Source organism: Periplaneta americana, chromosome 9, assembly GCF_040183065.1.
Source record: "Periplaneta americana isolate PAMFEO1 chromosome 9, P.americana_PAMFEO1_priV1, whole genome shotgun sequence".
Lineage (NCBI taxonomy): Eukaryota > Metazoa > Arthropoda > Insecta > Blattodea > Blattidae > Periplaneta > Periplaneta americana.
Window position 1 is genome coordinate 130128119 of NC_091125.1, and position 16704 is coordinate 130144822.

At 35.9% G+C, this 16704-nt stretch overlaps 1 protein-coding gene across 2 annotated transcripts in view; it reads left to right on the plus strand.

The window, feature by feature from the left end:
• Positions 1 to 16704, plus strand: part of JhI-21 (Juvenile hormone Inducible-21) — a 148309-nt gene that overhangs the window by 124724 nt on the left and 6881 nt on the right. For both annotated transcript variants that reach the window (XM_069835872.1, XM_069835871.1), the window contains 4 exons: positions 1561 to 1684; positions 8864 to 9064; positions 12180 to 12414; positions 15398 to 15490. In XM_069835872.1, coding sequence (XP_069691973.1) covers positions 1561 to 1684; positions 8864 to 9064; positions 12180 to 12414; positions 15398 to 15490 — 653 coding nt within the window. The remainder of the gene's footprint in view (positions 1 to 1560; positions 1685 to 8863; positions 9065 to 12179; positions 12415 to 15397; positions 15491 to 16704) is intronic.

Here is a 16704-nt window from a genome sequence, read left to right on the forward strand (position 1 = left end):
AAATAAATAGGAGCGAAAAATAGAAGAGTGAAGAATAGGAAGAAGAAGAAAATCGGCGCAGTTACTTAAGTTTTGGTCTTTGAAGACTGCAGGCTGTGAAAGCTTATTCAAAGAAAAGTTCTCGGTATTTGGTTCTTAATTGAAATTTCCCATACAATCTGTCCAAATTTGTCTTTCCATTGTTGTCCGTGACTGCGAAGGTTGTTGACGGCTTGTTCTCTTGGTTGCCATGGCAACTGGTTAAGTTTCTTTTCCGTCAGCAGAGATCGTTACAGGGAAATCCTTTCAACTGACAAGACGCTTCGGCACGAAGTACAAACAGTGCCATTGCTTTTTTCTCCATTTCTCTCGGTTTGCGTTACTCCGCTGAATTATCATTGGCGGCGACCTCAGGGGAAGAGCTATCACTTAGAAGCCTTCCCGACCGACGGGCTTTATTAATAAAACATTGTTTCTCATTCCGCGGCAGATAAAAGAAGGCCAATCGGACGAAGTGCAAAGATTCGACGGTCTACCACTCTACCTCGTATTTTTCACATCAAGAATCTCAGTTAACTAACACAGATCAGCAATTCAAAAGGAAGTGGCTTCACTTGCAAAGCTTTCGTCTGTGTAAGTAATACAGAGCTACTCAAACAGGAAAATGTGGGCCTACTGTTGTCATATATCTTCTACTATTTTTCTTTTTTTTTATTTCCTATCTTAATTTCTTCCTTCCTGTTCTCCTTCCTCCATCCGTTCCTTACTTTCTTATACATTTTATTTCTTTCTTCTCTGTTTTTTCTTTCTTCCTTTATTTCAAACATTCATTTATCTTTTATTTTTTTCCTTTCCTCTCTTGTTTTTTCCTTCCCTCTTCCCTAATTATTTTTATTCCTTCTTATTTATTTATTCTTTCTTTCCTGCTTTCTTCTTCTCATTTTTTCCTTCCCCTTGTTTCAGTCTTTCTCTTATTTTTCTTTCCTTTTCATTTCCTTCTTTCCTTACTTTCGTATTTTGTTCTTCTCGAATAAAACGTTCTGTTCAATAAATGTATTAAACCGTGAAAAACTCTTTAACCGTGAAAATAAATCATATCTACTTTAAAAATAAAAAAAGCTCATCACAGTTCCTTCTGGTGATATTTTCTGCCACATTTATTATGATGTCACATAGTTGATACTTGCTGAGGGTTCACGAATGACATTCGTAAATAACCCATATACATACCCGGTGGTTTTTTTAGTTCGCAAATCATACACTTTTGCGTTTCATTAGAGTTCCAGGCTATCTCTATGCATGTTTTTTTGGAGTATAGTGTTCTATTATTACGTCCGTTGCAGTCCATAAGCATAGTCTACTATATACCGTCACGAAGCTTGAGTTTTGAGGGATCTAGAAACAATAGACTGTGATTGTTCTATTTTGCATTGCCTGTAATGAGGCGATATTAGCGATCCTAGTGGTGAGCAACTATCTAATGTTTGCATATTTACTACGTATTGAGCTTCGCGACCGTATACACTAGACTGTGCCACAAGTCTGTTCCTTAATTCTGTCATGTTGTGCTTTATGCTGCAGGAACCTGCCGCGGGCCATCTGGATCGCCATGCCCATCGTGACGCTCATCTACTTCACCGCCAACCTGGCCTACTTCGCTGTGGTGTCCGGGGACGAGATGCTGGCCTCGCCTGCTGTGGCTGTGGTACGTATCTTCTTGTGCTAAAACTCGGAATTATTTCTTGAATCCGAAAAAAAAAAAAAAAAACTGACCATTTTTGTATGCCTTCATTTTCGACTGTCCTAACAGATTGATCCAACTCACCAGATTGACTATAATATTTTCGCTGTAAGAAAAATCCTAATGTAAACAACAGCACGTGACTGAAGTGAGGCGTCATCGGCCACTGTTTGGCGCCAGAGATTCTCAGTACGTGTTCCCGCCTACTGTTGTACATTCTGTTTCATGTTAAACATTTCCCGTTACTCGTCAAGTAGGCCTAATCTCACTACTATGCATTCATTTGCTTAGGAAACATTTACTTTATAATTACAGTAATTAAATTATTTTTTAAGTCTTATGTCTTCACAATGACGCTGATATAACCTCTGTAGTTGCGAGCGTCGTTAAATAAAACATAATACAATGTCTTCACAATGGACAGTTGAGGGTACAGAAGCCATACTTCAGTACCACGTGCTTACGTGAACTACGGTACGAGCTCAAGTGACGCCAGCTTGTTACAAGAACAGACTACCTCGGTATTACTGTTGGTATTCATCCGCGTTCATAGTACATAACAACATATAAAAGTAGCTTTTCTTTTACATAGCGTTTTACATATGAGTGAAGTTAAATATTTCATCGTATTTAACAACTAGAATTCAATTTTTTATTTTCAAATAATACAGGATTGTGGTTTCCAAATACGAACTATATTTTCCTGCGTCATGCGAGTGTTTCGACTGGGAGCCAATCACGGGTATGACAGCCACGTGCTCATGTTTACATTCGGATTTTTCTTACAGCGAAAACAGTACTTTATGTTCAGATTGACTGACGGACCTGACTAACTACCGTATCTGACTATTGACCAGTCTGACTGACGGATCTGACTTAGTGACGTACCAGACTTATTGACCAGTCTGACTGACATACCCGACTTACTGACACTTACTGACGGACATGACTTACTGACTAGATCAGACCTGCAGAACTGTAGCTCCTCAGAGCGACTGCCTTCGTACTCCTTCTACCCCACTCACCTTTTCTACCAGTGTGGTCATGGCGTTCTAGTTGCGCTCGCCTATATCAACATTCATTCTAGCGGCGGCAGTTACACAATACGTGTACTGCACAGTGGCGTATACTGGTTTAAGGGCCTGGGCTACCACTGACCCTATTATTACACAAAATATATTTTAAAGTCCCTATAATAAAATTCCTTACCTATTTATATATGAATTTCAGACGTCTTGATTGGGACGAAAATACTTTGATGACTTCGTCATTGAAATTACAGTTGGGCTGCTTGCGAAGTTTCTGTAGAAATGACTTTTCAATGGACATCAGTGCCAAGCCGGATAAACGTTCTTGTGTATGAGTTGATCTACAGTAGGAGTTTATTCTCTTCAACGCAGAAAATGTTCTTTCTACTGATGCTGACGTAGCTGATATTGTCACAATTAATGTTGCCAATTTAAGGACTTCAGGAATAACTTGGTTCAGCTGGTTTTCATATATGGCAGATAATATTTCATGGATAGGTTTGTTCGAAAAATCAAAGACCTCTGCTGAATATATTACACTTAATTCATTTTTCAAACGTACTTGATCAAAGTGACTGTTATAGGACTGAAATAATTTGTTTAGTGCCTCATTCGGGAAGTTTTCTCTATAAGCAGAAAATTTTTGAGAATCTGGAAGATATGTGAACTGAAGCTTTCCATAATCAGAAAATCTGTCAGTAATTTCCATGTGCATACGATCTAGTATGCTGTAGTACAGCTGCCTGTATTTCAATTCATCATCTCCTTTTCTTCGCTTTAATGGTGGTTCTTATTGTATTGGCTGAAGAATCTTCATTTTCCATATTACTCCATATGGACGGAAACCCACTACGTCTGAACTCGAATATAGTATTTTTTAACTTTGATACCTCTTGCAAGCAGTATGCTATGTCTAGACGTTTTGTCTGAAGAATATTGTAGAGCACATCTGTATGTGCGAACACTCTAGCATAGACTTCAAGAAGAAATATATTCTGAAACTGTGTGAAAAAATACAAATATCCTTGAGCCTGCACAATTACATCGTCAACCCAGTTTTCTTCAGAGTCATTACAAAAATAATATTTTCAAAGAAAGCAGTCAGTTGTTCTCTGTATTACTTTACTGTATTTACAAGCCGAGATGTAAAATTGCATCTAGTTGGTGCTACTTTTGGGAGTTTTTTTTTCATAAATTCTTGAGTTTTTCTGATCTTTTAGGAGATGATGAGAAAATGCAGCTAAACCGACAGTGTTGTGAAAAAAAATGCGGCATTCTGGAATGGATGAAGTAGTTTGTTGCAAAACTAAATTGAGAACATGGCTGTAACAATGGACAAATAGTGCTTGAGGATACTTTCCTTGAACTTTTGTTTTTAAGCCATTAATATTTCCCGCCATAACTGAAGCACCATCGTATGTCTGTGCAATTAACTTATTGCCGACATTATATTCTGCTATAACACCTTCCACATGCTGAAACAAAGCAGCAGCAGTTTTGCCCGAACTGACATTTGTGAATCCTATAAACCGTTCTTGAACATTGGCAGTACTATCGACGTATCTTAAAACAGTGGACAATTGATTCTGATTAGAGCAGTCACTTGTTTCATCAACAACAATGGCCGCAAAAGGTGCTTCTTCTATAGATTTTATGTTCTTTATCATAACCCCACTTATAGCAAATATTAAGTCATTATGAATTGCGGGAGAAGTACCACGAAATACTGTTGAACTCTCAAGATGATTGGCCAGCAAATGGTCAAATTCACTTAAGGAACTTAAATATTCAATATAATTTCCTCTATTGTCTGATTCCACACTCTCATTATGATCCCGAAAAGCCAATTCTTGTTTTCCTAGAAAGCAGACTGCGTTAATAAGACGCAGTAAAATCTCCCGATTTTTTTTTTCCACAGGAGCATTGTGTTGGTTGATATGTAGAGCTTTTTGCTTATCTAGCTGTAAATCAATTCTTGTCTTCCCAAAGTTTGCAAAGTTCATGCTACTACAAATATGAGCTTTTGATTTGTCGTGTTTTAGGACTGCCGTTCGGAGGGAGTTGATATTAGAAAACCCTCTTTTGACCACACATTAGTTTCGCGGCTAAATAACAAACATGGCCAGCAAAATAGTTTAGACAGTTTAGAACTACCACACAACCAATTCCACTTACCATATGATGTTGAAGTGAAATGACGTGTGTACTGACGCTGTTTTTCTTTTACGTCCGTGGACAAATTTAACTCAGGAGTTGGTCTTTCCATTTTCACAATTTCAACTTCCTCGTTGTATGTACGACGGTTAAAAGGCACTTTTAATAAACCTTCTATTGCACAGTCATTTTCAACACAAACCTCTCCAGAAACTTGTTCTGCCATATTTTTCACAATATCACTTAATTGGGAAATTAAAAACTTATTAATTCACAATTAATATAACTCTTAGACACTCGAACAAATCACAAATTTAAAGTAATGCACTGCAAGAACACAATTACATTCATGAGCTAGCGTGCTAAGCGTACTGTTGCTTCGCGCCTGCGAAGAAACCGATCACGAGAGCGGCAACTCACCCGGCCTTACACTGCACGTTGGAAACAGAAGAGAGCGGGGGGATGGGCAGTTGTGCGACCGGACAGCGTGCGCGGTACGGTCACAGGCTACCTCACGTAGCAAGCGGTTTCTCCAGTGATGTCGCCTTGACAACTTGTTTCTTTTCGAGAGCAGAGAGCGCATATAAATGTAACAATTACTTTAATTTTAATTACTGTGGTAAAACTAATAATACAAAATTATTACATTATGTTATATTATAAACTTTTTCTTTTGTAATTTCCTTGAGCTACCGCCGGTAGCCCCGGTAGTCCGCAGAATACGCCCCTGGTACTGCAGTTTGAAGAGAACTGAAAAATGGCAAAATCTAAACCCATGAAAAAATACTACTTACAAAGGAAATGGGAATATGATTATTTTGTTGTTGAAGACGAAAGAATTGTTTGTTTACTGTGTCCCATCCAATTTATTTCTACTCGTCATTTCAATATTAAACGACATTTCAACAAAGCCCATATTAAGAATTATGGAATAGACAAACTTTAGGGTAAGTTTATTATTACGAACTGTATATTGATTACTTACTTAGGTCTATTTACTTATGGCTTTTAAGGAACTCTGAGATTCATTGCCGCTCTCACATAAGCCCGCCATTGGTCCCTATCCTGAGCAAGACTAGTCCAGTCTCTACCATCATATCCCACCTCCCTCAAATACATTATTATAATATCCTCCCATCTACGTCTCGGCCTCCCCAAAGGTCTTTTTCTCTCCGGCTCCCAACTAACAATCTATATGCATTTCTGGATTCGCCCATACGTGCTACATGCCCTGGCCATCTCAAACATCTGGATTTAATGTTCCTAATTATGTCAGGTGAAGAATACAATGCGTGCAGTTCTGCTTTGTGTAACTTTCTCCATTCTCCTGTAACTTCATCCCTCTTAGCCCCAAATATTTTCCTAAGTACTTTATTCTCGAACACACAACCTCTGTTCCTCTTTCAAAGATAGTTCAAGTTTCACAATCATACAGATCCGGTAATATAACTGTTTTATAAATTCTAACTTTCAGCTTTTTTTGAGAGCAGACTGGATGGCGGAAGCTTCTCAACCGAATAATAACACGCATTTTCTATATTTATTCTGCGTTTAATTTCCTCCCGAGTATCATTTATATTTGTTACTGTTGCTGTGAGATATTTGAATTTTTCCACCTCTTCAAAGGATAATTTCCAATTTTTATATTTCCGTTTCGTACAATATTCTGGTCACGAGACATCATATACTTTGTCTTTTCGGGATTTACTTCCAAACCTATCTCTTGTATATTGATTATTTATTCATTTATATACTGTTAAATTAAGGACATCACTCGTTGTGCTCATTTTGTATTGAAATGAATAGTGACATTTATATTAACTTTCAAGGTTAATTACTTAAATGCTACAAATTTATGTTTGCATAGGTGATGATAGGAGGAAAGTTTTTTAAAATCTAAAGCAGGTTAGGTGCAAAGAAATCTCAAAGAAATTGCCAACAGAAAATCTGGCATAATCGTAAACCTTGAAACGACATGATGCATTATAAATACAATGACTTTATACATACATACATACATACATACAGGATTGTAATATCTACAGCGCCGCCACTGATTGACCTTCCACATGCAAAGAATATCAACAACTCTACGTAAAAGTCGACCATCCCCAATAGAGGTGTAGTGCGGCTGACGTCATATTTTCCCTACTTACGGGTTCTGCAGGTCTGGACTAGACTAACTGGCGGAACTGACTTACTGACTTAGGTACCTGACTTCTTGACCAGTCTGACTGACGAATCTAGCTTACTGACGTACCCGACTTTCTGACCATACTGAGTGATGGACCTGACTTAAGTGGAGATTCATTAATGTTACGTATGTACCATTTTCCTCACTCCTGTACCAGCAGGCCAACTCCACATTTCTCGCTACAAGGTCTTGTTATTATGCATTACGAATTAAGAATGACTATCACAAATTCCATCGTCGCCAAATCTTGTAGTTGAATACAGCATCGTTTAATAGGGGACTAAAGGAAAGACTATATTTGGAAATTTGTGCAAAGTTAATTACATTGTGGCATCTACTTAAATCGTAGGTCTATAAATTTGTAATTTACATCTAATATCTAAAGTTTTGAGATTACGATAAATGTAATATAGATAATCAAAGTTTTATTCTGTATTGTCTTGTAAATTATCGTTAAAGAAAATAAACCGAACACTGAAATTTCCTTGATGAAACTCGTTGGACAACAGAATTGTTACAAAAGTAGAAAGTGAAGAAAGAATATCAACAACTCAGTATAATAATCACTATGACATCATTCATTCGAACTCGAAAGTCCTTTAGCGGCTGGAGATCCATGCTGACAGGGAGAGGTTTCAAGGGCACAGGAAACCCATCGCGCCTCAGGTCCGTTCAGTAAATTTACTCTCCCGTGACACTTTTATGTGACTTGGACATTCCCAATTAAGTGTATCAGCTTCTTAACGAAGCATAACAACCTAGCGGGCCCTCGCGCTCCATGTGGGATACACTCATGTCCAGCTCTCCAGGGACTGCTTAGAGGCAGCGACTTGTCGACATGTCGTTTACAGGAACTACAGTGCCAGAGAAAAGCAAGTTATTCAATGAAAACCTGTACTACAATTATTTTGTCCTCGGGTCCCGTGACATGGGGCTGAACCGTGTATTTTTTAGATAAAAATTCATTGATTAAGCTACTGCTGGAATTTGTCTTCCTCCAAATACAGTGGAACCTTTATTAAACGACCTCCCAAAATACTCAATAAAAACCTAGTGAGGCAGATGATCTCTTAATATTTATTTACGATACAAATGTTAAAAATGACATTTTATTTTGCGAAAGGAAACCACAGATCGAGTGTAGCAAACATACGAACAAAATACACATACATACATACATACATACATACATACATATTCTGCCAAATGGCAGGTCTTTCACTGCAAACCCAGTATTCTCCAATCTTCCTATTTTCTGCTTTCCTCTTAGTCTCCATATATGATACATGTTTATCATCTGATATCTTCTTCTGCCCCGAACTATTCTCCCGGTCACCATTTCTTCCAGAGTGCGTTTGACTTGTTAGCATAGGAGCAACAACATGATAATGTTTAACGGTGAAGCAAATAGATTCCTCATCTGGTAGCTCGGCAACGAAAGAACAAAAATGGCGAAAGATACTACCTACCTAGACTTTATAGAGCCTTCACTTCCTAAGACGTAAGCAAAGGGGAGAAGTCACACCGGAAATAACAGCGACACGACTATAATTCTTGGTCGTTTCATAAAGTCGGTTGTTGAAATGTATTTAATTTGTGTATATTTCTTAACGAAAAACAGTAATTTTTAATGGTAGGCCTGGCATTGTTTCCTCCTGTCCTTGCATTTTTAACTTAATTTCAAAATATCAGACGACAATAAAGGTCGGGCAATGCTTCACTTGACAATGGTTCTGTATGACGAAGATTTTTGCTTCTGCTTTCTAGACGTTCGGCAACAAGATGTTTGGAACACTGCGCTGGGCTGTTCCTGTATTCGTAGCTCTGTCAACTTTCGGTGGAGTGAATGGAATCCTGTTCACGTCAGCTCGTCTCTTTCTTGCTGGTGCACAGGAGGGCCACCTGCCCCCGTTCTTCTCGTTCATTCACATTCGCAAGTTCACTCCTGTTCCTTCTCTCTTGTTCACGGTAAGTGTTGTTCACTGTCATTTCAATAATCAGAGGTGTTAATAAAAGAGATATGTGGTCCATAAATGTTACATAGCTGAACCTAACCTCAGTTTTTGTTTGTTCAAGTATCTAAAATTACTGATAACTAATAATAAACATATTACCTATTCTTGTCCATGTGTTTAGAATCCTTGACTACTGATAATCATGTGATTTCTGTTTGATGGCTTAGGTATTTGAAGTCCCTGATTGTTCTTAATTTTGTTTGATGCCCGAGTATCTGTTCGAGTTTAGTTCTGTTTGATATGCCGGCGAGTGATTTGAGCCGAGCATTGTAATGTAACACGAGCATTCTCTAGTCCGGGGACGGGACCTCAGAGAGCTTAAGGTACGGTCACACGTCTCTGCTTTTGCAGCGCTGCAGTACAAAAAACTGCGCAACTCTCGTACTGCGACGTGTGGACAACGGTGCAACTCGAAAAGTAGCGACGTGTGACAGAGTTGCAGTAGCGACAGGGTTGCAGCCGCAATATTTTTTATATCGGTTTTGTTGAAACTTATGCTGCGGTTGCAACCAGTGTTGCCACCCAAATGTGCCCATGATACTTTTATTGTTTGGATATATTTTAATGTTAGATGTGATGAAAATAAATGATTTGTAACAGTTATTAAATACACAACACAGTCTAAGCATATTTGCTGACGATATAATTAATTTCTTTTAATTTTCCGTATCGTGGTTTCAAACAGGAGGGTTGCCAACATTGATTACGTGAATATACTGTTGGTTATGATTTAAGTATATAGGCGTTTTTAAAGAAACTATCCCTTTATAGGGGTGCATTTAGTAATATTAACAACTTTTCTCCTATGTAACAGATGTGTACTAAACTTTGTACAGGGGTTACAGGTAGCATATATTTTTTGTGTACACACTCTGATTACGTTTGTATAAGAGAAACTACCCCTTTATAGGGTGCATTTAGTCAAAATAACTTCTCTACTAACAGATTTTTATAAAACTTTCCATAGGAATTATAGATAGAATATATTTTTCTGTGCAAACTCTCATTACGTTTATGTAATAGGACAAACTGGGGAATGCTGGGTTTGCAGTGAATGACCTACCCTTGGGCAGAACACTATGAATGAATGAAAAGAAATACATATGTTTTATCAAAGTGAAAATGAGTTTAGAAGTAAATAATATGGCAAGTTATTGAAATGATTGAAATTTGAGTATTCACAATTGAAAATGAGTTGATATGGAAATAAATTAAATCTATTTCGGGCGTGATATTTAAATTTTTGTTCAATTAGAAATATTTGTAGTTTTTTTTGTCTCCATATATTTACCGTCTCTAATACCAGATTGTAAAAATTAATTATGAATACTTGTTTTACAAGTGAACATAACTGGACATAGTATGTTATGTAACCTACATATCTATAAATAAATACATGGTGAAAATTAAAGAATGCAATAAATCACAGTAAAAACAAAATTATTCATACTAACTACTTGCTTTACGAGTCTCCATACATTACAATAAATGACTGTCCACATTTTAAGCATTTCAAATGAAAAATTTCTCTTTCTTTCTGATAAAATGCGGTTTATTCTTTTCTAACAAGGTGTTCGCTACCACATCTTCTATTAGAGCACTGATATGCATGCGCCTAGCTTTGTTTTGGCATATTCACTGAACAGCAGACCTGAAGTGCGTAAGGGTTGGAATGCCTCTGAGCTATTCTCCATACATACCTACGCTGTTGCGGATTGCTTAGAGACTTTAGATAACAAAACGCAGGACTCTACTCATTACTAACGATCATGTGACCTGAATCGTTTAGTTTCATTCTATATATATCTGAAGTCTCTGATTGATTTTAATTTGTGTTTGATGTCCAAACTGAAATTCCTAATTGGTGTTGAATTTAACTTCTGTATTTCTTAATTCCATGATGGTTACCTATCACGTAATAATAATTTTCATAATTTACATTTGAAATGGTACATTTGAATAGATATCCGAAATGAGCCTATGCTCGTGCTTGGGTATAGTCCAGTAGAGTCTAAATTTTACAGACATCAATAATAATGATGATAGAAATAATAATAATAATAATAATAATAATAATAATAATAATAATAATAATAATAATAGTAATAATAATAGAATAACAGTGACAGAGATAATACAAAGATAGTAATACAAATTAATTAATTAATAATAATAATAATAATAAAACAAAAAAATTAACAATAATCAAATAATAACTAAGACTGATAAAATAAAATATAAAACTTAGCGAGAGTTAACACAACTTATATAAGCATATAACAACCAGAAAAAAAATAACAAACTCGAAAATCAACTAAAAAGTTCGTTGTATCGCAGACGACAGCAGCCGCCGTATTGAAATTGTGTTATGCATTATTGGTAAGAGGGGGGAGCCGAAGGTCTACATCCTGACGTTCTCTTCGAATCTTCTCATATAATCATAGGAAGTTACTGCTGAAAAACAAAGTGTATACGAGTCAAACTGTTCATTATTACCAGGATAAATACAAATAATACTGAAATATATTAATCAAGTTTCAGTTATAGCCTAGATCATATATGTAACAGATAACTCATTGCTATGTTAAAATCGGCAGAACTTTGAAGAGAACAACCGCCAGGATCGCCACCCGTCCGCCATAAACGAACACGAGATAGCAGTACAGTCGCTAATGAAATTCAAATGGGAATTATGACGTGACTCCTTATGTAACAACTAGATGGCAGCATAGTAAACCTGTTGAAAGTTGTTAACGTCAAATCCTATAAGGCCGACCTATCTGTTACATATATGATCCAGTGGCATATACTGGTTAAAGGGTTTGGGCTACCGCTGACCCTATTATTACACAAAATATATCTAACAATTACTTTAATTTTAATTACTATGGTAAAACTAATAATACAAAATTATTACATTATGTTATATTAAAAACTTTTTCTTTTGTAATTTCCTTGGGCTACCACCGGTAGCCCCGGTAGCCCGCAAAATACGCCCCTGATATGATCTAGGATTATAGTTACGTGATCTTAAATTCTGTAAGATGTGCGTGTATTTTGAATTGCAGTGTCTGATGTCCCTGGTGATGCTGTGTAGCAGTGATGTGTTCCAACTGATCAACTACTTCAGTCTCGTCTTGTGGCTCTCAGTGGCTGCCAGCATTGTTGGCCTGCTCTATTTACGTTACAGCAGGCCTGACATGCCTCGACCAATCAGGGTGCATCTGGCGTTGCCCATCTCTTTCCTGCTATGCTGCCTCTTCCTAGTGTCTATTCCAGCGATAGCTGAACCAATTAATACAGGTGAGTATGTGAGAGTAATGTGGTTAAGGAAACTGGAGTTAAAAATCGATTTTTGGACATTTATTTTATTTTAGAATTTCGTCATTAATATTTCTTGTTGATCTACGAAAGGTTTCAACCGATTTCAAGCCGTAAATATTGTGACAGCCACCTCGAGACTCGAACACGCTTCCCGCAAGAGAGCAGGTCGCGCGTGAGTCGACACGGGCTCCACAGAGCACTGGGGGACAGCGCGCGGCTTGGAGAGGCGAGGGGAGGTTGCGCGCGCAACTGCTATGTGCGGAGTGAAGGGGGGGGGGACGGACCCTCCCGTATCGTCCAGAAGTCCGTCGAAGTGGAAATCCAGGTTATTCGAGAGTGGAATCTTTCGCGAACTCTCGAGAAACTATAGTTTGGCTATAAAAGAGAAGACGCAAGTGAACGTCAGTGAGTCAGTCAGTAAGCCACTCTTGTGTAGCAGTGAAGCCAGCTTCGAGACCAGAGCGCGACTTGAGTTGTCCGTAACTGTGGAGCCTGAAGCCTGGAGTTCGAGTGCAGTGGACCGCAGTTGGGGGACCTGAGTTCGAAGTTCAGCGGATCGTCGCTGAAGGTCTGTGGTTCGAGATTCTGTGAACTCGAGTGACTGAGCTAGAAGAACTAGCCAAGACAAACGAGCTGTGAACTGAGAACTGACCGTTCTGTGTTGTAAATAGTGCTTTGTAAATATTAGTTAAGATTAACAGTTCATTGTTGTTCGTAATAGTCCAAGTAAATTGTCATTGTCGTCAGTGGAGTGCACTAACGAATGCTGTGTGGAGAGCAAATCCTATTGTTGAGATAATAAAGTTACATTGTTGTTGATTTGAAATAAACTTACAATATTTAACAATAATGTTTTTTTTAAATACCTGCTGCTTACAAGCGCAGATGTAGCAGAGACTTCAAATTCAATTTTCGACAACTTTTTTTTATAAACAAGTTTGACCCCTGATTCTTACAGTAAATACCACCTGAAGTTCCTCAGAACTTTACAGTATACTTGTCTTATATATGCCAATGACTCCTATTGTCAGTTATTTTTTCTAAATAAATAATACCGGATTTCGTCGGTTTCTTGGTAAAAGTGACCAAGTCACATTCCAAGGCTTCCAAGCATTATGAAAATTAAAGACATAATTTTATATTAAAAACTAATAATACCTATAGCACATACCTATAGCACATTTACCTTCAAAATAACTTATTACTAACATCTAAAGAAGTACAGTTAGCTTTGGATTGATCATTAAACCTTTAAATGCCTTTTCCCAACAAATTTGCATTTTGGACTTGGTCACTTTTACCAAGAAACCGACGATTTATGAATTATCAAATTGTATTAATTTTAATAAATGAGGAAATATCTGGGAAGAGAAAATTTATTTTTGAAAAGTATCAAGAATTAATTTTTAAGAAATTATTGCAATTTATGATATAAAAATACATTCTCTTCTCCAGATAATTACACGTGTATTTATTCGTAGGGACCTATACTCATGTAGCATGTATGGATGAATCCAGGAATGCATGTAGAGTGTTAGTTGGAAGACCTGAGGGGAAAAAGATCTTTTAGGGAAGCCAAGACGTAGATGGGAGGATAATATTAAAATGGATTTGAGGAAGGTGGGATATGATGCTAAGGACTGGATTAATCTTCCCAGAATAAGGACCAATGGCGGACTTATGAGAGGGTGGCAATGAACTTCCGGTTTCTTTAAAAGTCATTTGTAAGTAAGTAAGATAAAAATGTGGATGACATTCACTGTGTGTAAATATTGCTATTCATCTGATTCAGAAAACTTATTGAACATTTTTCATGCAATGAAAAATATTGCTTTTCCCTATAATGAAAACATTGTTAACCTCTTAGTTTGTCATGAAACTAGCTATACTCATGCACTTTGCTGCACCTGCTACAAACAAATATTTTTTTTTTTCTAAGCATGGCTCAGTAACTTATGGTACAAAAGGGATTAGGCATTTTTGAATAACAACTTGTAATGAACTTCCATTAGAATACAAAACTTCACCAAATTCCAGATGTTTTAAGAAATGTTTAAGAAAAACGTTTTTGACAAAATTATTTATTTTCATTCTCAGTTGGTTTATTTATTTGGTGGTTTCAAACTTTTTCATCTTTCTCCCTAAAATTTCTGCGATACCTTACTGTTCTTATTCATTTTCTTTCTATAATTCTCGTCATGTTTTATGTTTTTCACAGACTTAGCGTTATGATTTGTTATATTATATTGTACAACATGTGTGTCTGTTCTTGTATAGCCCCTGAATAATAGTTTTATACGTTGGGGCATAATCAATAAATTAAGAAAAAAGTGTGTTAAATGAATATTTTCCGCTTGTTGTATAAGGCCACCTTAAATAATCGCAGAGTAATTTATTTTCATTTTATTATACAGTATCAGCCTGATTGAGGCAACATGGATATAAAGCGCATTGTTATTTAAAAACTCGTATATCTCGTTAAATATCAGTCCTATAAAAATTCTGCATAGAATGAAACTTGTCAAAACATTTTTAATTTTTGTTATGTAATATTATCCTAAAAAGTCGATAATAAACGAGATATTTCGATTTATTTACTTATAACCTCACTTTTCAGGACAGTATTTTGAATGCCATATAGCCTAAACCTAAAATCTAAGTGGAACCTAATTTATTTTACATACCAATTTTCCTAGAAATTGGTTCAGCCATTATCGCATGAAAATGCAACAGACATACAAACATAAATTTAAAAAATGCAATTTTCGATCTGAGGACAGTTCATTATACATATTAACACGAATTATTATTATTGTAAAAGCGAAAATTGCCAGAAAAATTTAGGTACCTGTTTTATTATTAATATAGATAAGATAAGAAGTGTTATACATTTGTATGATTTTACTAGGAGTTCTTCTATCGCCAAGTTAATTAATAATGTTTGTTTGTTTGTTTGTTTCAGTTATTGGTTTAGGAATAACTTTGACTGGAGTGCCAGTGTACTACATATTCATAAAAAGCAAGAATAAATCAGAAACATACGGTAGAGTGCTAAGTAAGTATTTGTATTACTTGTTTGTATTTTACACTTTTAACTATTTGGGTTGGAAGGTCAGTCAGGGTAATTATGAGACAAACATAAGAATGATTAAATTTGAGACATTTAAATTTTTCTGTTCTGGTAAATGTTTCTAGTACTTTAAATTAATGATGTTGTTCATCAGTCTGATTTCTAGTGGGAAAATATTTTAAGTCACGTAAACTATATCCTAAACCAGTGGTCAGCAAACTTTTTTTTTTCCAATGGCCAAATAGTAACTACAATATATTAGTTTCTGTGGGCCAAGAGGCAAACTCGAAGATATTAAGTCTGTGTACAGCTGGAGAGGTAAGACCTGGAGTATGACATCAGGACAGGTAATTTTCAATTGTATTGTTTTTTCTTCTCCTCTAGCTGATCTTGGACATGTGCGACAGGTTTAATCTCTCCAACTGCACTTAAATTACCGCAAAAGTAATTTTCACAAATTTATTGAACGAAAATAATAATAATAATAATAATAATAATAATAATAATAATAATAATAATAATAATAATAATAATAATAGTAATAGTAATAGTAATAATAATAATAATAGTAATAATAATAATAGTAATAATAATAAGTAAACAATTGTTGAAATATGAGAAGAATGAAATTGCTTTTTTTAGGGAATATTTCACAATAATAATAATAATAATAATAATAATAATAATAATAATAATAATAATAATAATAATAATAAGTAAGCAATTGTTAAATATGAGAAGAATGAAATTGCTTTTTTTTAGGTAATATTTCATAATAATAATAATAATAATAATAATAATAATAATAATAATAATAATAATAATAAGTAAACAATTGTTGAAGTACAGGCCTACTAATGAGGAGAATGAAATTGCTTTTTTTTAAATAATAATTCACCAAACTGAGGTTCAAAATTAATATACACCATATCATCAAAAATTATTGCACAGCAAAGTGCGAATACGAAGCTGTTGGAGTGCCGCATACTGTTTTTCTCGCAACTCAACTCGACACTTGGATGGTATAGTGGAGATTTTGAAATTTTTAAGAATATGAAAATATAAAATTAATTCTTAGATTGTGGGCCATAGAAAAAGAGATGGCAGGCCAGCTTTGGCCCACGGGCCGTAGTTTGTCGACCCCTGTTCTAAACAATGGATACATTTTCCTTCAATGGTCTAAGTTCCTTTTATGATCC